The sequence below is a fragment of the Diabrotica undecimpunctata genome, chromosome 2 (genome assembly GCF_040954645.1).
Source record: "Diabrotica undecimpunctata isolate CICGRU chromosome 2, icDiaUnde3, whole genome shotgun sequence".
Classification (NCBI taxonomy): Eukaryota; Metazoa; Arthropoda; class Insecta; order Coleoptera; family Chrysomelidae; genus Diabrotica; species Diabrotica undecimpunctata.
This window is the reverse complement of record NC_092804.1, coordinates 60550343-60575854: the sequence shown is the minus strand read 5'-3', so window position 1 is coordinate 60575854 and position 25512 is coordinate 60550343. Positions and strand designations below refer to the sequence as shown.

The 25512-nt window shown below is 30.3% G+C and overlaps 1 protein-coding gene across 2 annotated transcripts in view; it reads left to right on the top strand.

The window, feature by feature from the left end:
- The window catches only part of Lgr4 (Leucine-rich repeat-containing G protein-coupled receptor 4), an 832616-nt gene that overhangs the window by 431952 nt on the left and 375152 nt on the right, over window positions 1–25512 (top strand). For both annotated transcript variants that reach the window (XM_072523012.1, XM_072523013.1), the window contains one exon: window positions 25185–25322. In XM_072523012.1, the coding sequence (XP_072379113.1) occupies window positions 25185–25322 (138 nt within the window). The remainder of the gene's footprint in view (window positions 1–25184; window positions 25323–25512) is intronic.

Genomic DNA, 25512 nt, shown 5'->3' with positions numbered 1-25512 from the left:
AAATTATAGATGCACCATGCATGTGCTAATACTGTCAAAGAGAACGAAAGTATATAATTTGCAACGAGAAATAAATAACCAAAGTTAGTTAGTGTCCAAAACAGTCAGAAACTAAGCATAGTGCACTTCAAAAGTGAACTTCTAAAAAACTATTTTGTGAAAAAACTCTAGAGAATTATCCATAACACATCGACGAGGTTAACAGATCAGAGCGATGAGGCAATCCAGTCAACGAAGTCTCGACCGTTTTATTTACAACGATGCCGCGCTGAGCAAAATATCCCAGGAGACAATATTTAGTTGATTGTTGGTTTTGTTTGTTGGTTGGGTATAATAATTAAAGTAAATAAACTGTAGACATTACTATCTAAACTCTCTGAACCGTTAAAGTGAAAGGCAGTGCCTGGAGCCGAATAATAGAAACATTTTTGGAGAAAGCAAAAGATTAGGATAGGAATAAAAAGTTTAATATAAGTTATAAATTGTGAATCTCAGTGATATATTGAAATAGGAAAATAAGTGTTCAAACTCTTTACCTAAATCAAGTTAAATTAATATAAATTCAACTAAATTACAATTATTTGTTGAATCAACAAATCCAGTTTTATTAGCAAAATAACCATTTTAAGTGAAGGCCCATATACTTGTTTTAGAAGGTGTAAAGGGAGGGACTTAGTTTTTATATAACATTTATAGAAGAGAATTCAAACATGGAATCACATAACAGCTCTACAATTCAAAATCATCAAAGTCAAATAAACTCATCACAAACATTCTTCGGTAGCATCGAAACTGCAATTTTCTTCTAAAGAACAGGTAATTATTTTTAGTGGGTTTAGCGGGTTTAGATAAAATATAATCTCTTCTAGATTATCTAATAATCGCATATGTACGTATTTATCCCACCCAACAATTGGTGGATGATATGAATAATGATGGCCAAATATGTAGAAGTACGAGGTGAAATTTTCAATGCAGGAAGGTTAGTTACACCAGCGGAACGACTTGTGCTTTCCAACGTATGTCCTACAATACCCTATGACTTGCTTATCAATAAGTTACAAAAAATCGGCATAATTCATGTCTCCCCCATCGGCATTCCTAAAAATAAATGCTTCTATGTCGGAATACAATCACACTCTTAGTTTTCGAAGACAAATATATATATATATATATATATATATATATATATATATATATATATATATATATAATATATAATGTCCATTAACAACTAACCTACTTTAATAATTAATTTTCATTAACTAAAAAATATAACATTTCCTTGCTTTTCTTAGATACATCTCAATAAGATATTATTATAATAATACATGAACAATATATTATAATTAAAAAAGAAAATCTAAAATACTATTTCCCTATACTGGGATTTAATTTCATTCGGTTTTACCAATGAACCTTAACGACATCAGGATTCAAAAGAACTACTTGAATTGTCCGCACATGCGTTCTGGCTAAAACAGAACCTCACATTTAAACTTTCTAACAATCAAAAATTTAGTTATTTTCGACAATTCAAAGAATTACCTCCTTTTAAATGTAGTTACATTGGGTTTTTCGATTAACCTTGGGTAAACCTTTGCGTTTTAAGTTCAAAGCTACCATACATTTCCAACGTTAAAAAAAACTTTTTTTAGTAACAAAAAACAGCACTATGTTGTTACTAGCAAAGTTTTTTAATATTCTAACTCTACAATTTTAAGTTACGGTAAGATCAATAATGTTCTTAATAGATAATATATGGTAGCTAATTATAATTTATTCTCTTTCAGCCCTGAAGAAGCCAAATTAATTCTCTTTGGCGAAAACGTTCGGCGAAACAATTGATACTCATTAGAGTCTTTCTTGCAGATTTCCCCAATATTTAAGAATCAGTCCTCATAGTCTAACTCTACCAGAGTTATTAACTCTTGTTTTAGACAACACGCCATATATGTAGAATATTCATCTCTCAAGACATTTAAGTTTGCTATAACTGCAAGAACCCAGGTCACATTGTATCACAGTGCTCCAAACCACTAGCTGAAATAACTCCCAACCAAAGCAGTGAAACATCGTTATCCAGCACAACAAATATATCTTTGCATAAACCCAATAATACAAACCCTTCTCAATGTGAACAAATGTCTACTTCTAATGACCAAGAGATACCAAACAAAGTAGATGCAGTAAATAAGGACAGTCATAATTAATCAACCAAAACGTAGCTTTGATGAAATTATTTCACCTGAAGCAGATCCATCTTAAAACCAATATAAGATTTTTTCAACACATAAAGTCCAAGCAAAAGCTAAAAATACCAAAATTAGTTCAGCAAGCACTTCAGAATACTCATATATTTTTTATTTGAACCTGCTAAAAAATTTATAGAAAATCACTCTCCATCTTTCGCCCTAAATTTTGACCAACTTAACATGCTACTAATGAATATCAATGGATCAACAGATCCTATAAGCATGATTCCGAAATATATTACAGACCTACTAGCCGATATTCTTAGTGCAGTTTTAAAAGACAGATCCATAAAACCCAAATTTACGTCCTTAGGGAAAAAAATCTATAACTATGTTGGTAATGAGGCATCCGACTGAGAAAATGACACATCTCCATAAAGCCAACATTAAAATTTAAGTCTCGACTTCAATGTAATATTGATGGATTCTTCCAACATTTTGCTATGTTCCAACATTTAATTGGTGAAAAATCTCCTGATGTAATATGCCTTTCTTCTTCTTGTGGTGCCTATCCATTACGGATGTTGGCTACTAGCATGGCAATTCTAACTTTATTGACCGCAGCTCAAAATAGTCCTGAAGTGGTCAAGGAAAACCATTTTCGTAAATTCTGGAACCAAGATATTCTTCTTCTTCCTGGTCCCCTCTTTCCTTAGACCTATGCGTAATATGCCTACAGGAAACTAATCTGAATCGCCAAGAAAAATATAACTACCATCAATATGACTGTTTTCGCAAAGATAGAATAACAAATAATAATTTTTCTTTGGGCGGTGTAGCCATATTAGTAAAAAAATTACTAACCGCAAAAGAATTTTCATTAACTACAAATTTTGAACTTGTGGTTGTAGTTAATTTTAGATACTTTTTTTATTTTTTTTTTTTTAATTTTACTTAATTTTATTTAGTTTTACTTAATTTTATTTAATTTTATTTAATTTTATTTAATTTTATTTAATTTTATTTAATTTTATTTAATTTTATTTAATTTTATTTAATTTTATTTAATTTTATTTAATTTTATTTAATTTTATTTAATTTTATTTAATTTTATTTAATTTTATTTAATTTTGCTTAATTTTATTTAATTTTATTTAATTTTATTTAATTTTATTTAATTTTATTTAATTTTATTTAATTTTATTTAATTTTATTTAATTTTATTTAATTTTATTTAATTTTATGTATTTTATTTAATTTTATTTAATTTCATGTAATTTTATTTAATTTCATTTAATTTTATGTAAAATTATTTAATTTTATTTAATTTTATAAAATGTTATTTAATTTTATTTAATTTTATTTAAATGTATTTAATGTTATTTAATTTTATTTAATTTTATTTAATTTTATTTAACTTTATTTAATTTTATTTAATTTTATTTATTTTATTTTGTTTCATACAAATATTTTAAAATCAATATATATATATATATATATATATATATATATATATATATATATATATATATATATATATATATATATATATATATATATATATATAAATATATAACTGTTTTGGATGGGTTGGAGTCAATAATAGGGCTATTGGTTAACTATTTTTTTATTCTCGAGCTTTCAATTGTGTTTACAATTATTATCAAGAGCTAAAAAAGACAAAATACTTACAAGGTTGAACTAAAAAGAAAAAACAATTTTTGTTAACTTACCAAATAAAAATTAGTTTGGTAAGTAAAAATCACTGCTTACATGTTCAAAATATTTAATACAAAAATGTTTTTATCTAATAAATGTTTCTCTGAAAAATTTTTATAATTTTGAAAACATTTTTTTTTAATATAAGAATAATTGAATTTATAAATAAGTTTTTATTTATAATTGAATAAATAAATTTGAACTTATTTATAAATTCAATTATTCTTATATTAAAAAAAATAAAAAAAATGTTTTCAAAATTATAAAAATTTTTCAGAGAAACATTTATTAGATAAAAACATTTTTGTATTAAATATTTTGAACATGTAAGCAGTGATTTTTACTTACCAAACTAATTTTTATTTGGTAAGTTAACAAAAATTGTTTTTTCTTTTTAGTTCAACCTTGTAAGTATTTTGTCTTTTTTAGCTATTGATAATAATTGTAAACACAATTGAAAGCTCGAGAATAAAAAAATAGTTAACCAATAGCCCTATTATTGACTCCAACCCATCCAAAACAGTTATAGTACTTCTTTTTTCTTATATATATATTTATATATATATATATATATATATATATATATATATATATATATATATATATATATATATATATATATTATGTTATACCGCAAGACTTTTCGTCTTGCTAAATAGGATTTCGAGCCCGTCCAAAACATCATACTAAGCAATAAGAAGTATTCACTTCAAAAAATCGATGTGTTTGGTAATTTTTAAATAATTTAATTTTTTTATTAATGTTTTCGACCTATTTAAGAGGAAGGATAAGTCATTTATTATTACTGAAGCTATCACACAACTTTTTCTGCGACAATTATAATGCCACCACTCACATCCACCTCAAAACAGATCCACCCTGGCCTAATTATCGTATAGGCTTATATACACTTCTCCAAGAAATCAATTTTATTTGTAAACATGCAAAGAATAAAAAATAAAACTTCACCAGATTTATTCTACATTTTATTAGTAATTATTATATTAAAATAACAATTTGTTTAATCATCAGAAAATAAAACGAAAAATTCTAAAAAAATAATGATAGAAAAGTAAACTAAAATATGAAAAAAATCTTAATAACGAGTGTTTCCACCTCTACTTTATATAACAGCCCCACATCGTTGGCCCATACTTTAAATTAATTGCCGTATTTCATTTTGGTCTATTTCTCTCCAAATCTGGATCAGCCTCTCTCCTACTTCCTGTAAGTTGTTTGGTTGGATCGGTGTCGCTCTTAATCGCCTACCAAGGATATCCCAGAGGTTTTCAATCGGATTTAAATCCGGCCTATGGGCTGGCCATTCCATAGTGTTAATTTCTACCTCTTCTACATCATTTCTGACGATCTGTGGAGCGTGAGCTCTGACATTATCTTGCATTAGTAAGAAATATTCACCGATATAAGGAGCGAATGGTACTACATGTTACTCCAGGATCTCCAATATGTACATTTCAGCTGTAACAGTTCCATTTTGTATGACCACTAGGTCCGTACGTGCGGTCAAAGAAATGTCACCCCACACCATAACGGAACCTCCACCAAAAACTGTGTTGTGTGAGAAGTGACACTGAGCATATCGTTCGTTGGGTCGTCGCAACACACGAACACGTATGTCGTTATTGTACAAACAAAATCGGGATTCATCAGTAAATAGCACTCGTGAATAATATTAAACATGGGATCCATGCAATCAAATCAGTGAAAAAAGTCATCCGGTTTTAAACGATGTTCATTGTGTCGTGACATTTATTTATTCGCTGATTAATGAATTGTGTCGATTTGATTCCAACTATCAAATCTTTGGTAATGGTTTGGTGTGAAACGTATTAAACGAATCATACACGTTTATTACTCAACCATAAAATTGAACGTACTTTGATGACTCTTATCAAACAGAATATTTAACCGTATGTACACACGTATCGATAAATAAAACTGTTGTGTCATTACGAGATGGGATAAAATAAGAAGATAATTTTATTTTATGTCTGATTCTAAATTACTCTTGGAAATATGATGTGTACTTATTAGATAAGTTGTTTGTATAAATATTCATAGTACACATTTATAATTAACCTATAAACTAGATTCGTCTAAAATTATGCATTTTAATACTAGTAGCACCAGCATTTTTCAAAACCTAAAAGCACCGGAGCGGTCAAAATAACGAGTATTAAAATTTTCTATCGCCAGCCATTTTTGTATTCTTTTTTACTTAAAAAAATCTATATTGAGTTAATACATACTAATAAACAACATATTTAGTTAATTTAAAAAAATTATTTAATTATTTAAGCATAATTTATTAGCAAAACTATTTAATTTTGCTTGTACAAGACCGACACACCATTTTTTTCCATAAATGACAAATTTCACATGTTTTATTTTTGGTACAGTAACTTCCAATTACTAAATATTTGACTGCCAGTAACTTCCTTATACAGAATCCAAGCATTTATTCTGTCATATCCAAATTATTAAAAAAATACTGTTAGCCATCTTTCGTTATTCTTTTGCCAACTTTACGGACATGAAGAAATTATCCGTCGTGACATGTGTTACTTTATTTATAAATTTTCCCATTAGACGGCTAACTACAAGTTCTCCCAAGTTAATTGGCTCGTTGATCATCTTTTCCAAGTTAAGCAAATCCGTTTAATAAATATTTTTACTGGACATCAGCTGTAAGCCAGAAAGTAATTCCAAACTTATCGGGTTTATTCGCCGTGTACTAGGTAAAGCGGCATCTTGGATTGGTGAAAAAAAAGCTGTATACAATAATATACAATTCTTTTTAAATGAGTTTCATACTCCCGAAGCAAGTGGAAATTTATGTGGTGATTATCGCTCAGGCCTAGTACTCCTTATTTCAAAACGGATAAAGCTCATTATTTGTGTAAATTTGTTTCTAGACACCGTTTCTTAAAAAAATTTGTACCCCATGTACGAGACCACACCATCTTTATGCAAATATTTCGTGCTGTGTAAGCTCCCGTATCATATAGTAAGAATATAAATGCTTTAATTTCTTTAATCATAATTTGCCACTTTTCATCTTTGAGTTGCCTTTTACCTTCAGCAGCAGTACATGATTTTATGTTACAAAATATGCATTCATCAACAGCCGCCATGCACTAGCTGCAGAATCTCCAATAATGCTTTTCTTAGCATGAGGATTGGTCCAGCAACTAATTACACTAAGTACCTGTAAAAGAGAAAGTGTAATCTTCAAATAAATCTAGGAAAAGTCTTGAATTATCAATTTTGTAAAATAAAAGCAAATGAGTAAAAAATGACCGTATCCGGCGTTTCTAGATATTATTATATCTCAAAAAGTATTTACTTCTAATTACATGTAAAAGAAAAATTATAATCTACAAACAGATCTTGGAAAGTCCTAGATTATCCAGTTTTTAAAATAACTAGAAATAATTAATACAGAGGGTCAAAAATAGAAAGGGGTGAAAATGACCGCTCTGGTCTTTAAAACCTTGAGAAAACCTTGAGAAAGTTACAAAAATAGGTAAGATTTCTTTTAAATAATGCTTTGTTTCTAAATGGACTTAAATAGTTATTTATGTACCAAGGGCATTATGTAGATGTTTATTGTAAATCGACCAAGGGTATACACATCTATTAATACCCACGGTGCATACAAACTTTTATGTCACTAGTTTGCTATCGTATTCCTAATCTAAATATTTTTAAAAATTCATAAAATATATCATAGTAGAATGAGCAATTCGCTCCGTGCGTGACCATGGTAGGGGTACTTTGAAATGATGCCAGCGTGCGTAGCGGCGAAATATGACAAAATTGGCCCTACCTTTTTACGCATAAATATTATCAAAAATGTGTGCAAATACATATTGCGTATTTAATTGTGCTAATAATAGCAAAAATAGTAAGTGTAGTTTTTATAGGTTCCCAAAGATTACATATAAATCAGAGAAAAGAAAAAGATGGATCCGTGCTATTAATATGAAAAAGTAAATATCACATAACTTCATTTTTATGCAATTGAAATAGAAAAAAATTTAAATACTTTACCTTAAATGATATTTTATAAGGCTTCAACCTATTTTCAGAGTGCCTAATGACTTTAGCTTTTATATTATAACTTTTACTATTACTGTTTTTAAATATATGCTCTTTCACGTGAAAAACTTGATTTGCCAGTACTAGATTTTTCCCTTTATTTTCCGTTTGTGGTTGAAAAGATATATTATGATGAATTTTGAGAAACCCAGTTTTTAATACTACATTTATTTTGTACATAAACTAAAAAAATATAATTAAAAAGTTAATTATTAATAATTGTCAATTCGCATGTATTTAACAATGTCAAACATATGTCATATGTTTAACCTGAAAATTGGTTTGTCCAAAACTGTCAGATGAAGGCGGTAGGTGTCGCGTCAGTCACGCACGGAGCGAATACCGTCGTTAGTGTGAAATTCAGTAATATATATTCTTTATCTATGGTGTGAAACATATAATGAATGAACATCTGCGGCTGTCAAACCTAAAAAGTAAAAATGTCAGATATGTCTATCACCGGATCTTCCCAGAATTGAAAATTTTATGTGAATTCTACTAAATATTATTATATAGTTAGAATAATTTTATTCCATATTTTGTAACTTCAATAATAAATGTTATAAAGAAGTTATATTTTTTATACTTTATACTTTATGCACGCACGGGCATAAAGTATACTATTATGTAGTTGGTAACTAAGCAATAAAAACAAGATAATAAACTAGTAAGACATAATAAAAAGAGGTTAATCTTTGTAAATGGGTACATTTTATAAAAACCCTTAAAGGGCTACAATAAAAACACGAACGTTTTCGGAACAACAGTTCAAACAGTTTAACCATCATCAGGTTAAAAATACAGGTTACCATGCCTGAGCCACCAAAATATTAGGGTAAAAACCCTTTAAAATATATAATGTTACCAAAGATTGTACATGATGTTGTTAATATTATTTGATGTTTAATATTAAACATGCTTTAGGATGAAATTATCCTTTTATTTCGTCGACGCCTTTGGTTTAAACAGTATATCAAAAACAAAATAGTATTTATTGTGGTACCGACACTACCCACGGTGAAAATGCATCCGCGAATATACTTTACCTTATAGAAGGACTTTTGAATTGTGGTCGCAGATTATACACGGATAATTATTACACAAGTGTTTTTTGGCTAATAAATTGTTGATTAAAAAAACTCATCTTGAACAACGTTAAAACACTCCTGAGTTACAAAAAATACAATCCCTAAGTGAATTAGAAAAATAAATAACATTCAAAGACCTAATTGGTCAAGAAAATGATACGGAAATAGAAGTTTTGAAGTGGAATGACAAGAGAAATGTTTTTATATTTTACGATTTACACAGATAAGCTAACAACTATATAGGACCGATATGGCCAAATTCAAAAACCAGAAGTTGTGATTATAATGCAGCAAAATCGTTTATCGAGCTTCCGGACCAAATCAAAGCCTATTCTCATTATTTACGTAGGGGTATTAAGTGGTATAAAAAAAGTTGCACTAGAGCTTTTGTTAGGTTCAGCCGTCGTGAAGGCTTACTTAGTATAGAATTAAGTAACTTAAAACAAATTATATCCTATTATATCCTTTACAGATTTTCGCCAGGAACCTTGTTCATCTCTCCTGAGACTAACTGAAACTCACCACTTTCTGCAACCAGACGATATGAAATACAACGAACATATTATTTTAGTTGAACATAATTCACGATTGCGGTGTGTCGTATTATGAAGGCAACAGACGGGCGCAAAGTTACAATAAATACAGCAACACGTTTAAAGTGGCACTGCTCTGCCTGTACAAAACCTTACTCTATTCCTTGTTTTTTATTTTTCATAATGTTAGCAAAAAATATAATTAAAAGTTTTCATTAGAATGATTGATGCCCAAGGTTTAGTTTCTCTTTTATGTTTTTTAATTTTCTTTAGTTTTGTGGTATTTGAACGCATAACTAAAATATGTACTAGTTTTTATAACAATTTAAAAGAACTGTTATTATATAATATTTTAAGCATTAAAATTGTAACATCATTGGAAACTGCTTTTTTCTTATTTTACGGGATTACTTAATATAAAAGCAAAAAAGAGGCTAAACTAATGAATCAATATTAACGTGTGGTTTCCCAGTGTCACTTCTTTCGATTTCCATTAGCGAAACAAATAAACGTGGTACACACGATGTGTTACGGTTGAAAATAAAACTGCTTGCAATGCGACATAATAATGTATACCAAGTCGTCCAAAGAGCAAGATTTAAGTGTGACACGCGCATTATACCTCATAGTACTTAATGTGTTAACGTAAAACTATTCGAGTAATGATAGATTATTATGTCTGTTTTTTTTGAAAATAATTTTTAATTAGATGTTTTCTGTCAAAAATTATTTGCTGCAACTAATGTTTTTGGCTATATACTTCATTCGTCAGACCAAAATCCCACTAAACCTCTAAATTTTGCTGAGAATGTCCATTTTGGAACATATACAAGATACAAAAAAGTTTATATTACTCATATCCTCCGGATGATTTCCTCAGTCAGTTAGGCGACCAGAACCAATTTTAAATAAAATTTGGATCAAAGACTGTAAAAATAAAAAAAAACCAAAGTGTAACAGTTACAATCGTAAAAAATGGTAAAAATCTAGCAACATTTATAAACTGACTTTTTTTTCAGCAAATTGAAAAAATTGCATATTTATAGAGCGTACTGAAACAGTTAAAGTACGTGACACATTCTTAAAATAATTCCATCCAAAATAATATGTCAGATAAAGATGAGATGTCATATTATGAGAAGAGCGCTTAAATAATGGGTAAAGCTTATCTCAATAAATGGCCGAAAAATATACAGCCTCAGTTTTCAGATGTCACAGCCCTTCTTGCAAATTGTCAGGAAGGGTTAATTGATATACGACTGATTGAAAACGAAAGTCAAACATTTGGTCTGCAGTTAAATATATCAAAGACATAGATCATTATAGTTGATAGACTGGATAGACTGTATAACAATCATCCACGCATAACCGCGATTGACCGGTTTGAGATTGTGAGATGATACTTATATCTGAAATCATTAATCACAAACACAGGGTCACTACAAAAAGAAATAAAACGTAGATGTTATCTAGCAAAAGTCGCCGAAAAATGTCTAAAATATATAAGGACTTAAAAATGAGTTTAATTAATTGCTTAATATTCTCTATACTAGTATATGGATGTGAAATTTGGAATCTACGAAAAGCAGAAAGAAAAAAAAACAGGCGCCACTAAAATGTTGATGAATGTTACGAATTCCGTGGACCTATCACCGGACAAATAATTCAATTTTAAATAAACTAAAGGTCAAACAACAGCTCTCTAGCAAAGTCTATCTCTATGATCTCTAGAAATGGGATTTGAGTGTTCCTGCTTGGAACATTGCTCATTCTGTCATCGAAAAAATCATAGATATTAGATTATTTGTAGGGCAGTGTTTTGTTACCCACTATTAGCAATACTTATTTTTTAATTCCTCATTATTATGTTGGATTGACAGTGTCTGTGATATTGACCATTCATTATCAATTATGTATTATTTTAGCTTAACTTAGCGGACCTGAGAAAGGCGTATGACTCTGTACCAAGGTCAGAACTATGGGAGGCAATGTACAAATTAGAAATACAGACGGAACTCATAGAAGCTACAAAAGCTCTGTATAAAGAAAATAAAGTGTCCATTAAAATGGGAACGAGAATCATAGGAGACTTTACCACAACCAAAGGGCTTCTGCAGGGTTGTTCCACATCTTCAACCCTATTCAAAATATACTTAGAGAAAGCCTTGACTACATGGAAAAGAAAATGCGAAGGCATGGGAGTACCGGTACGGAACGAATACCTATATACGTTAAGTTTTGCAGACGATCAAGTAGTGATTGCACAAGACCAAGACGACCTCAGCTACATGATGAAGAAACTACAAGAAGAATATACCAAGGCTGGCCTAGATATTAACCTCGCGAAAACAAAGTACCTATCTACAAGTGAAGAAGACATAGAAGATCTACAGATTGATGACAACGTAACAATTAAAGCAAAGGATAAATTCAAATACCTGGGGTTTATAATCACGAAAAAGGCAACAACAGAGGAAGAAATTACACAAAGATTAGGACAAACAAGAACAGCAATCCGACAACTTAACTCAGTATGGTGGGATAGACACCTAAATATGAAGACAAAAACGCAGATTTATAAAACATTAGTGCGAAGTATTATGACATATGGGGCTGAAAATTGGATCATAAACAAGAAAAACAGCAGTAATATAGTAGCAACAGAGATGGAATGCCTGCGAAGATGCTGCAGAGTAACAAGAATGGATAGGAGAAGTAATGACGAAATAAAGCAAAGAACATCAATAGAAACAGACATACTAACATATATAGAACAAAAAAGACTAAAGTGGTATGGACATGTAAGAAGAACTAGCGACAGCAGATGGATAAAGAGAATAACCAAATGGAGCCCCATAGGAAGGAGGAAAAGAGGACCCCGAAAATCCTGAAGGAACGAAGTAGACGACGCCATGAGTAAGAGAGGACTAAACGATGGAGAATGGAACAACAGAGAGAGATGGAAACGGTTGAGCGAGGGAAGGCAGTGAATACTGTAGAATCCCTAAATATATATATATATATATATATATATATATATATATATATATATATATATTAACTTAGCTTAGACCACTATCTACTTTAAAAATTGTAAACTAGTACAATATTTTTACAGAATTTGTCTATTTGTCAGTGTTTCTGAGAAACTGCAGATAATATTTTTATTTATATCTGGTTTGCAACCCATTTATTCAAACACTTATTAAAATTTTCTTGCGTTCTAGAAATAAATCTGGCCCACTTGGTATTTACTTTAACATATGAGTGGAAGTAATATTGGAGACTTTTTTATTTTTTTTCCCTATGTTAAATACTCCTTTTTTTAATTTGCCAAAAAATTTAAAAATATAAAATTAAAAATGTCTACAGCATAAATTAAAAGTGTCTACATTAACAATAAGCCTTATAAATAAGGGATTCTAATAACGATATTTTCTATAAGCATTATACTAGAACGTGAATCAACAAACCCCTTAATTAAATATCCCTGAAGATATGCACTAATCAATTAAGTAAATAGCCTAGAATATGTACTTTATGGATTTGCTTTATTGAAATTAATATTTACGAGAACTAAAGAAGTATAACTTACGTTAATATATAGAGTATATTATTATTGTTTACTATACAGAGCCTAGACCACAGATTTACTAGATATATAAAGGACGAAAATATTCTTTTGCTAACACTTATTATATACTGCGTGGCAGGTTAGGGAGGGTAGGTTAGGGATATTGTTAATATAATGGGCAGCCGGAGTGTGACGTCACAACTGTTATATTGGTATTATTACTTTCCAAACAAAAGTTGAAATGCCCAATCTCAAGTTTTTTTTAATTTCTATGAAGTTAAAATTTTGCTTCCTATGCTGATTTTTCTTTTAAGTATAGTATTTTTTACGATATTACCATCATAATTCAGTGTTCTATTTCTATGAAATATAGTTTAAAAGTTTAAATTAAAGACATTCTAACCTTACTTTATTGATACATGCATTTTATTGCTATTTTTATAAAACAACATGCTTTATTATTTACACAACCTTGTAAAATTGTTGTAATAACTATTAGAATACTTAGATATTGCAAAAAGCGGAAAGATTCTGTAAAAAAAATGAAAAAATAACGCAAAATACAAATTATCCACACTAAACAAGGTTTGTTTGGAAAGTGAAACTGACATATGTCAATAAAATCTACGTCATCACTCCGGCGGTCCATTATAATGGTACTACATTCTGCATCAATTTTTTGTAAGTAAACAATTAAACATTATTAGAGTTTTTAAAAAACATGAACATTTGAGATCTTATAAAGAGAATCTGACCAAAAACATTTTAAGTTTTGAAAAAACCCTTCCAGCCATTTGAAAAGGACCTTTGTTCTCTCAAACAGGTTACAGAAATATAATTGTTCAAAAACTAGTTGACCCATTGTACCCATCTTTCGCAACTGTAGTAACTACATAAAAAGTCACATTATGAAATGTGATTTAAATGTTTTTATTGCTCATTTTAATTATTATAAACAATTGAAAAACATGTTTACTTAACATTTTTTTAATTTAGAAATTCTTAATTTACTATTTAAATGCGAATAAGCCACAATTAAAGGTTAAAGTAAGTTTATTGACGTTTCAATTTCCACTTCGGAAATCGTTCTCAAAATACAAACATTAGTAAATTAAACAAATTTTGTTTTTTTGTTACTTGGTGAAAAATTCTTCCAATAATTTAATTTTATCCGACTAATTTATATTAACAATTCAGACATACATTATACATTTTAAAGTAGACGACTTTAAAATGATATTGCCAATATTGTTGAGTTGCGTTCCTGGGACTACTTTACTTGTTAGATAGTTGATTCGATTACATGAAATCAACTTTCTTCTTCTTGATGTGCCTATCCGTTACGAATGTTGGCGATCATCATGGCAATCTTTATTTTATCTGCAGTAGCGCGAAAAAGCTGCACAGATGTTGTATTGAACCAGATTCTGAGGTTCTTTAACCAAGATGTTCTTTTCTTCCAGGACCTCGTTTTCCAAATATTTTTCCTTGCAGGATGGCCTGAAGGAGAGCATATCTAGATTTATTTCGCATAATATGTCCGAAGAACTGTAACTTTCGAGATTTGATAGTTGTCAGTACTTCTCGATTCTTATTCATTCTTCTGGAGACCTCTTCATTTGCTACTCGGTCAGTCTTAAGCATTCTCCGATATAGCCACATCTCAAATGTTTCCAGTTTTCTGCACATATCTTCGTTTAAGGTCCACGATTCAACACCATAAAAAAAGGACAGAGAAGACGTAGCATCGCAGCATTCTTACTTTTGTATCAAGAGAGAGGTTGTGACTCCTGAAGAAGGCCCCCATCCGATTGAAGGTGGATCTAGCTTTTCCAATGCGTGCTCTAATCTCCTGGTTGTTGGTCCATTCTTCATTTATTATGGTGCCGAGGTAGTTGTAGTGCCTTACTCTTTCTACAGGAGATTGGTTGACGTAGAGTTGAACTTCTGTTATTCTTTTCTTGCTAATTATCATAAGCTTTGTCTTCTTAACATTTATATTGAGTCCATATTGTTGACTGTAATACGTGATTTTGTTCATAAGAACTTGTAGGTCTTCTAAGTTGTCCGCAAATACTATGGTGTCATCTGCATATCTGATGTTGTTTAGCCGGTAACCATTTAGTAGAATACCTTTTTCAGTTTCGTGCAAAGCTTCGATAAATATTCTTTCAGAGTACAGATTGAAGATTAGAGGAGACAAAATACAGCCTTGCCTCATTCCACGCATGATTTTCATATAGTCAGTGTGTTCACCTTCAACTCTGAGATTTGCTCTCTGATTCCAGTAGAGACTTCTAATTATTTTCAGATCTTGGTTGTTAATTCCTGTTTCTTTTAGTATTTGCATCATTTTGGCATGCTGTACTCGATCAAACGCTTTCTCGTAATCAACCAGACATGCGTATACGTCGTAGTTGGCGTCTCTGCATCTCTGGAATAAGACTTGTACTGAGAACAAAGCCTCTCTAGTACCAACAGCATTTGTGAACCCGAACTGGTGGGAGGAAATTTGACATTCACACAGCTTGTAGATTCTCTTATGAATTATCTTTAAGAACAATTTTAGGAGATGACTCATGAGGCTTATAGTACGGTAATCTTCGCATTTTTTTGGCTCCTGGCTTTTTTGGAAGTTCAATAAACTCAGATTTTGGCCATTCTGTTGGTATTTCTTCAGAGTTGTATATGTTGTTGAATATCTTTGCGATTACTGCTATTGATTCGTTGTCCATTAGTTTAAGTAGTTCTGCTTGTATATTATCAGGGCCTGCCGTTTTGCCATCAAATCAACTTTAACTTGAGAATATCCGTCAGAAAAAATCATAGCATATAATTCGTCTTTAAAAAGACAAACACATGCCATGATGACTGAATAAAGTTTTTATTTCTGAGCCTTCAATACTTCTGAGAAGTATTGTGGACTGTATTCCTTGTATAAAAAATATTTAGGTATTCTGACTTTAACACTTTTATTATAATAATTTTATAAAAACTTAAAATTAACAAAACCAAAAAAGAATGTCTTATTTCTGCTTTACAGCTACGCGTGGTGTCGTTGTCGCTAGTGTTCGATGCATGCTCCCTGTGGTCCGTGCAGGGACGGCTCTTGCACTGTTGACTGCTGAACAATGACAGTAAAATTCTCCTGTTAGTGATTCCATAGAAAATTATGAGGGAAAACCAATCGTTTTAAATTTAATTCTATATTATGGAGTCGCATCAATTGCGTTTTGTAACTATACATGATTGTTTTTGTTTGGACAAACACGCCAATACCTACATAGAAGAATGGTTGCACACAAACATAGTGTCTAAACCAAAGCATTAAACATAACAGCCCTAGCCAAACAATCTTCAGAAAATAGCCATTCTTTTAATTTTGAAAATGTACAGATTTTGGAAAAAAACAAAACTACAACAAAAGATGCATATTGGAGATGATTCGCATAAAAAAAGATCCAAATTCCATCAAGAATAATACTGACATCAAAGATCTTTCCAATATGTATCATGTATCAATTTAATAAGTTTAGTTGTTTTTTAAATGCACTATGGCAAATATTTAAAATACGACCCCGAACCATTCCTATTTTAAGATACCTGCCAGATGTCAACTATCGATGTCAGATAACAATTTTTTAATCCTTTTTAATTGTAAAATATAATGTTGTAATAATATAAAATAAAATCTATCTATCTATACAAGGATTTTTACAGCTGTCGCCGCCTTCCTTCTTTCAGCCAACGTCTCCAGTCCTTTTTGTTGTGCCATTCTCCATCTCTAAGGTCTCGTCTTTCCATGGCCTCGTCCACTTCATCCCTACATGATCTTCGGCGTCTACTTCTTTTCCCTCATCCCTATTGGGCTCCAATCCGAAATCTTTGCTATCCACCTTGTATGATCTGTTCTTCTGACATGCCCATACCAAATTAAACGTTTTTCTTCACTGTAGCTGAGTATGTCTTGTTCTATTGCCATTCTTCGTTTTATCCCCTCATTTCTGATGCGATCCATTTTTGTCACTCTGCAGCTTCTTCTCATGAACTCCATTTCAGTTGCTGTGGTTTTGGACCTGTTTCGTTTATTTATTACCCAATTCTCTGCTCCATAGGTCATTATACTGCGTACCAAGGTGTTATAAATTCTCTTCTTTGTATTTATGGTAATCTGTCTATCCCACAGTACCCCGTTCATTTGTTTAAAACGTGTTCTTATCTGTGCTAATCTGCTGGTTATCTCTTGCTCGGTGGTTCTATTTTTTGAGAGTATGAATTCTAAATATTTGAATTTGTCAGTGCCGTTAATTTCCCTATTATCGTCCATTTCCAAGTTTCTCACTGGTTCTTGCTCTGTTGTTAAATATTTGATCTTTTCTAGATTTATTTCTAGTCCATTTTTTGTGTATTCCTTTCCTTAAATAAAATAAAATAGTGCTCATTGAAAATGGCAAATTTGCCGAAACGTTTAAGCAAAAGTTAAATAGTTTTATTTACATCAGACCTACAAACATATATATATATATATATATATATATATATATATATATATATATATATATATATATATATATCGACCACCTATATATAACATAAATAATTCATAAAATTAAAACAATAAAAGACACATATATTAATGTGTATACATTTAATGATATTGAAAGAAGGGAAGTAAGCACAATTGAACCAATAAAAGCCCTTTATTTAAAAAAAAATACAAAAATACAAAAAGTTGTTGGGTCAAAATTTAAAAAAGTTAATGAAGTTCATGATGTAAAGTCTTCTGAGGTACAGATTATCTACAGAGGTACAATCAGCATGAAACCGTATGCCACATGATCTGCATCGCCACCATTGTTCAATACCTGCCCCTAATTCACCGCAAACATAGCATGTTGATGGTGTTGATGGCGCAAAATAATTCGTCAGTGTCCAAAAAAGACTATTTAGAATTTTTTTGTGAATTAAGAAAAGGTTTGTACATCTCGTAGTTATAAGCTGCTTTGTTGTGAATAATCTTGCAAAGAACATACGACAAATGTTATTATTTTAACGTTGTACTCCAGTTTAAATAAAGAAAGAGCAAAATTTAGTCCAGTACAACCAGAGATATATCATTTTTCCGAGCGCTCTATCTTGAAACTGTTAAAATTTTTGAAGAGCACGGCTGGCTCTTTATTCGGTTAGGCTAACCCCCTTTACTCTAGACGAAACGAAAATTACTCTATTTACAACACTCCTATTTAAACAGTTTTCAATCATTTTGTTTGCTAAAAGTTTTGTTAAAACTTTGACTTTTCTCTTAAAAGATTGGCTAATTTCAGTCCTTGATGTTGTTAGTTAACGTAACAGTGATTTAAAAAAAGGGGCTTTCTTGACTCTTAAAGGTTGTAATTTTCTAAAAGTTGTTTTTTAGATTACTAAATATTTTTTACCATTGAACTAAATTCTCCGGAGTTATTGTTAATGTTTATAAGCTTAAGAAATGCTATTTTTTATTAAATAATTTTGTTTACATAAACGTAACTTTTTTTAACTTTTTTTCCCAGAGGTTAAAAATATACGTCTTTAAAAAAAATTGGCAACGATTTTCCTTATAATAATTTTCCCCCCTTTTACAACGATGTGTCCCATGTTAGATCTATATATCTTTATTATAAACAAAATCGTTGAACATAAGCTTTTTCGTTGATTATTATCCTGTATTAACGTTTATATATACCCACTCTTAAACTACATATACTATAAAAATGTATTAGATGTTTCTTTCTCAATATATATGACAGATTTTAATGTTAAACATTTGATGGTTCTCTTCAGAGTATAAAAAGGACGGTAGACTTTTATTACGTGCATATCTGCAAAGTATGTTATAAACATGATTAGGTAAATTTGTTGCCTGATGGCGATCGTAGAACCGTCTATGACCAACCTATACTCTAACCGGAGACTTATGTTCAACTACAATAATAACTTTATAACTATAAACTACTTGCGAGTCGTAGATAAAGTATAGTACGCAACTGGCTATGGTAAACTTACAGCATTTACATTACAGGTTTATTATACGTCAAAAATAATTATGATCAAATGAAATCAAATTTACCTTATACATATATTTTCATCCATATTACCCTATCTAACATGTAACTATACGTTTTACTAATAACAACGATGCTGTGTAGTGCCCTTTAGGATGTGTCTGTATTTCTATATTAATATTTTCGTTATCTTCTTTCATTTGCCGCATCAAACGGTCCAATGGGACCAACGGAAGAGAAGAAGAATTGAAAGTTGACATTGGCTACGAAAATAAAGAAGAAATGACAGTTAACAGTTACTGATAAGAAGGACAATTGACAAATCGAAAAGAAGAAGACTTAACAGGTTGATCGACGAAAAGATGAAGGATTGACAGTTGAAATTACTGATGACGGTTTCTGATACAAAGAAGAATTGACAAACCGAAAAGAAGAATAATTGACAGACCGAAAAAAGGAATAATTGACAGTTGACGTTAGCTACGGTAAAGCAAAGTTGATTGCCAAAAAAGAAGAATTGACAGACTTAAAAGAAGAAGTGGTGGGTGGCAGCGGTAAACATCAAAAGATGTCGCTTTTTTCCACGGTCCGAAAAATTTTTCCATGCCCAACCTCCTTCATACTCTGCTGCTCTTACTATAAGATTGTAAAAAATAATAAAAATATGATTATTAAGATTCAGCTAAATTATCTGGACCAGCCTTAGAAATTAGATCATTTTTAAAAAACTCTTATAAACAAATTCAATTTTGCAAAAGCCATTTAACCGATCTAGACCATCTTTTGCAAATAATTCAAATACAATATAAACTTTAACTTCAGTTACATTTAAACAAATTTTAATAAAGAATAAAAAAGTTATTAGCAATATTCAAAAAAAGCGATTTTTGAAGTTATACTTCTATACGCACGGTCGGCGTTGGAAATTTGCACGGAAGTGAATCTGTGAAACCATTACATATGTAAGATAATGAGTAAGAGAGAGACATAAGATATATTTTCTCTCTCTTCCTCTCTCGAGAGTAAAAATGTTCCTTTTGTATATATATATTTAATATTATAAATATATTATATTATATATAATATAATAGATATTAATATTATTATATATGTGATATGTTTTGTATTATTTATTAAATGTTCATAATTATTTTAGGCTTTTGTATTTCAAAATAATCACTGTATGACACACAACTGTCAATTTTAAAATCCGTTAGTCTAATGTCTAATTGGCAAATCTTTTACGTGTTTGGTTCATACGCTGGTGTACGTGAGTTCGAATCCCAATATGAATTTCCTTTTTTATTTTTGAAATATTTAAAAAACTCACGTTAATGTTATTAAATATATGTAATATACGCAAAAATGCTAAATTTTAAAATAAAATGAAAATTTACAACATAATCCGAGTTATTGGTTTTTTATTTTTATCTTCGTAAAGTAAGTTATGTATATTGGCAGTTTTAAATACCTACTTATGAATATTGCATTTTAATTTGTATTGTATTATTATATTGAATTATGGTGCAGTGTATTGTATTGTAATTTTTATATTAATAACAAAATAAACAATGAATTTTACTGCAGAGTATGTGTAAAAATTTTTTTTGCATTCAACTTCTTTTATACATATATGAAAATAAAAATATATATTTTCATTAAAATATTGATACAATCCTTCATTTACTATACTCCTATTACAGGTCAAATATTTATATAAGCAAACGATGCACCATATACCTATATACCTAATTCTTTTTCTCTTTCTGCTCTCTCTTACCTATAGCATTAAATATGTAATGATTGTGCAGATTGACTCCCATATAAATTTATAACGGCGAACGCGTGTATAGAAGTATAACTTCTACCGACAGTCCCACTGGACTGCCACACCCGTTTTTTTTTTGTTATATTTGCAATAACTTTCTTGTTTGTCATCCGATTTTAATTTAGTTTACTTGTTGTTACTAGTTGTCTGTTGATGTCAGACCTCTAAATAGACAAGTTATGAGCAAAATAATGAGTTTGGCGTTTTTTTTTGTATATTTAGACATATTTTCATTAAAAAATTGTTTTATCTCATACTACACATTTTAACTCTCTATATTAAAGCTCTGATAAAAAAAAACAATAAAAAAAATAATAAAGAATAAAAAAAATGGAAAGCAAAATAAAAAAAATAAAATAAAAAAAAGTTACTAAGAAGATCAAAACCTCCGAGGTGTCGAATCGGGTTTATGTCTTAGCGTAGTAATAAAAAAATAAATAAAACAAAATAAAAAAAAGTAAAAAAATTTAAAAAAAAATTTTAAAAAATAAAAAAAAAGATACAAAAAATAAAACAGCAAAAACAAAGTAAACTAGTAAATAAGTTTCTAACATTACATGTCTTAACTGTCAATACAATAGTTTTAAATTTAAATACTAACAATATCTTGTGTAAAGAGAGAACTCAAAACAAATTCACTGGCCAGTTGGTTGTCAAAACCAGTGCCAATAAAACACACACACACACACACACACACACACACAACTCTCTATACAGTTGAGTTGGGTAAAAATCTAACCTAATTGGACTATTTTCTTACATTCATATACTTATAAAATATGCCAACACTCAAATCATTCAAATTCTCTCTTGTGTACCAAACAAAATTGAAATGCGTTATAAATTCTGCAAGTGACTTTTTAAACAAAATCTCTTTCGATATATTTCCGATATTCCTTTGTCAATATGCAAAAGTCACTGTAAAAATTCTTATTTTTGAATAAATAATTTATTACAAAGAAATATTGCTTGAGCAAAGTGCAGACTCAGTTTTTGATGGAATATTCAATGAACTTATATTTAATGCTTGAAAAGTAGGACACTTTTAGCGGATAACATATTCACTGACAGGTGTATTTCATATTATATCCGTCTGCCTCAGGAAAAGACCATAAATAAAAATCTGACTTTGGATTTTAGGTATGTATTGCTCCACTATATTTAACAAGAAAAATGAGTGAGGAGAAAATTACTTATGTTAATAACATTTTTTTATAACAGAACGTATTTATTTTTCTACATTATTTTATTAAAGATCTATTAATATATTAACTTCGATAACGTTGATCTCCTTTGAACATTATATTGCCAGATTGATCCCCATAATTTTCCTGATCTTCAGAGGTAACATACTCCGGCTTAAATAAATATGAAAAATTCTGCAAACTCTAGAACAAAAACGGAGGAAGAATGGATACATGACAAAATGATACAAGGAAAGATGCATCCAAAAGACTACGAATATTGGAGTTATTAAATAAGTACATTCTCAGACAATGTAAACTTCTTCTTTTTACAATCTTCTTTTTCTCGTCTGTTCTTTAATGTGCCCCCAGTAAGTTGTCATTCCATTGTTTTCGTTATCTTTCTAGTAATCGTCTTCCTATTGGCAAATTATCTCTCTCTATCTTTACCACTCTCTTTCTTGTCATTCTGTCTCTAGGATCTGTCCATTCTATTATTTTCTTGCTTACCCAGTCCTTTTTGTCCTCCACATTTCAGCTCTGTTTCTACTGCATATGTCGTTATTGGTCTAATGATTGTTTTGTAAATTCTGTTTTTCATTTCTTTCCCGATATTTTTATTCCCCCATATTCAGCCTGTTTGCTTTAAGTACTTAATCCTCCACTTGCGTTTCGAGCTTTTCGTAGATAGTGTCACCAGCTGCCCCTTCAGGTCCAATTTACTTCTTAGTAGATTTGTTGTTGATATTTTCTTAGTCTTATAGTCCGAAGATGTTTAGGTCTTCCTTCATTATTCTTGTCTTTGTTGTTATAATCCTTTCTGATACGTATTAAAGCTCTTTGATCTGATATTGATATCTTTGGTGTATTGATAAGGCTACACCTGTTGTCTTTTGTTATTCCACTGGAAATTAGTATATGTTCAGCTAATTTTTCTTGTATTTTTCCATTTATTTTTGTTTTCTGCAAATCGCATATATCTATTTATTTCTTTTTCAGCACTTGGGGATATTTCTTGGTCTCCGGTGTTGTGCGATCTAAAGCTGTTTATGGTAAATCTCATCTGAATTTTGGATATTCTCGTAATAGTTTTTAGTATTATCGTTATCAGCCTGGTTCAGAGGCTTTATATTGTTTCTTTGAGTAGTATCCATTTTTAAGATTGGTAGATTTCTAACCATGCCAATTATCCTTGATACCCGGGTTTGGTGATCTACACCGCATATACCTCCAGTGGTATTACAATCACAGATCTACAATCAGAATTACTAATACTAACATTAAGACACAAACTCGGTTTAATACCTCCGAGGTTTATTCTTCTCGTGACTTCATTCTGTATTACATGTTTAATCAGTGATATTTTTTGTTAATTTAATTCAATCAATTCTCCTATCTATATAGCCCAAAATCTATTCATGTGTTGAATATAGGCCTCTCCCATTTGTCTCCATTCGTCTCTGTCTTCTGTCTGTCTTTTCTACATTGGACCTGCGCTTTGCTCAATGTCATCTTTCCATCTGATTTGCGGTCGACCTCTTGACATTTTGCAGCATATGTTCTTCAGTGACCAATTTCTTTATTCCATCGTCCATCCTGATATCTTTTGTTATGCCCAGCCCATTTCCATTTTAATTTCAATGCATGTTCGACAGCGTCTGTTGTTTCGGTTTTGCGTCTTATCCACTCGTTTCTCTATTTATCTCTTAACGATATTCCCAACATTTGTCTTTCCAGAGCTCTTTGAGTTTTCTTTATTCTATCTAAGTTGCTCTTGGTACACGTCCACGTCTGGGCACCAAATGTCAGAACAGGTAGGACGCAAGCATTAAATACCTTCGTTCTTAATTTTAAAGGTATTTTTTGGTTTTTGATAGTACATGAGAGTTTTCCATATGCCACCCCATTCTTATTCTTCTGGTTATTTCTTCAGTTTGGTTACTTTTGTCTGCTCTGATAGCTTGTCCTATGTAAATATATTCTTGGACGTGTTCTATGTTTGTTCCACCTATGGTAATTACTGATCTGTCTTCTGTGTTAGTCATTATTTTAATTTTCTTTAGATTCATTTTTAGTCCTTTCTCAAGAGATGTTTTTCCTAGATCTGAAATCATTATTCGTAGTTGTTCCATAGTTGTTGCTATCAGGAGTACATCATCTACAAATCTTAGATGATTTAAATATTTCCCGTTAATACAAATCCCTTTATAGTCCCAGTCTATAGATTTAAAAATGTCTTCCTAAAAATTCTCCTATATACCCACAATTCAAATACTTCATTGTCTTCATTTCATATAATAGTGTCGTAAAAATGTAACACCTTGCAAATCTAACTCTCAAATCCAGCTTCAGATTTTTTGTAAAAATCATTTTTATCAGTTTGTTAAAATTATTACTTGTTCTTTTTACGCGCTCCCTAATTTCTTTCAAGTAATCACTCCTGTGATTGATGACGGTGCCAGGATAGTTGTAATTCTCTACCTGTTTAAGTAAAACTGCAACTTGTAAATTTGTCAACTTAACATTTCATCATTATTTTGCGATGATGTTGAAGTCTTCATGTTTATTCTATATATTTAATTAATAAAGAATCTTATGACAACAGCTTTAATAATCACTTTTTTGTGTTGTTTTGTGAAAGAACTGTGCTAAACTTTTCGAAGTAACTTGCAAAAGTTGGATACCCTCATCGTTGAGTAATAGACGTCATTGCCAATATTAGTTTTTAGAACTTGAGTTTCTCCGAGAGCTTTCTTTCATCTTAAGACTAATTATAAAACTAAAAGCGTAATCTTATATTCAATGAAATCTAATATTATCTTATACTAACTCTTATTATCTCCAATTATTATTGGGAGAATTTTATATAAAATATATTTATTATTTTTATTTTATTACAGAACAACTAAAAACGATTCCACGTGGAATTTGTACTGATGGTTATTTCCAATGCGCAAATGATACCCTATGCGTCCCTCAAAATCAAAATTGTGATGGTGTAGCAGATTGTCCAAATGGTAGTGACGAAGAAGACTGTGGTAAGCCAACAGTTTAATAAATTACATTAAAACTTATTTCCTTTTAAACTAAAATTAACATAAGGGCTTATGACAAATAGAAACATTTTAGAAGATCTTATTTTTCATATTATGTATCAATATTTCAACCTTCAGTAACTAGCACGAGGACTCACAGTCCGGAGCGAAATGTTTTTCAAATTTATTTTAA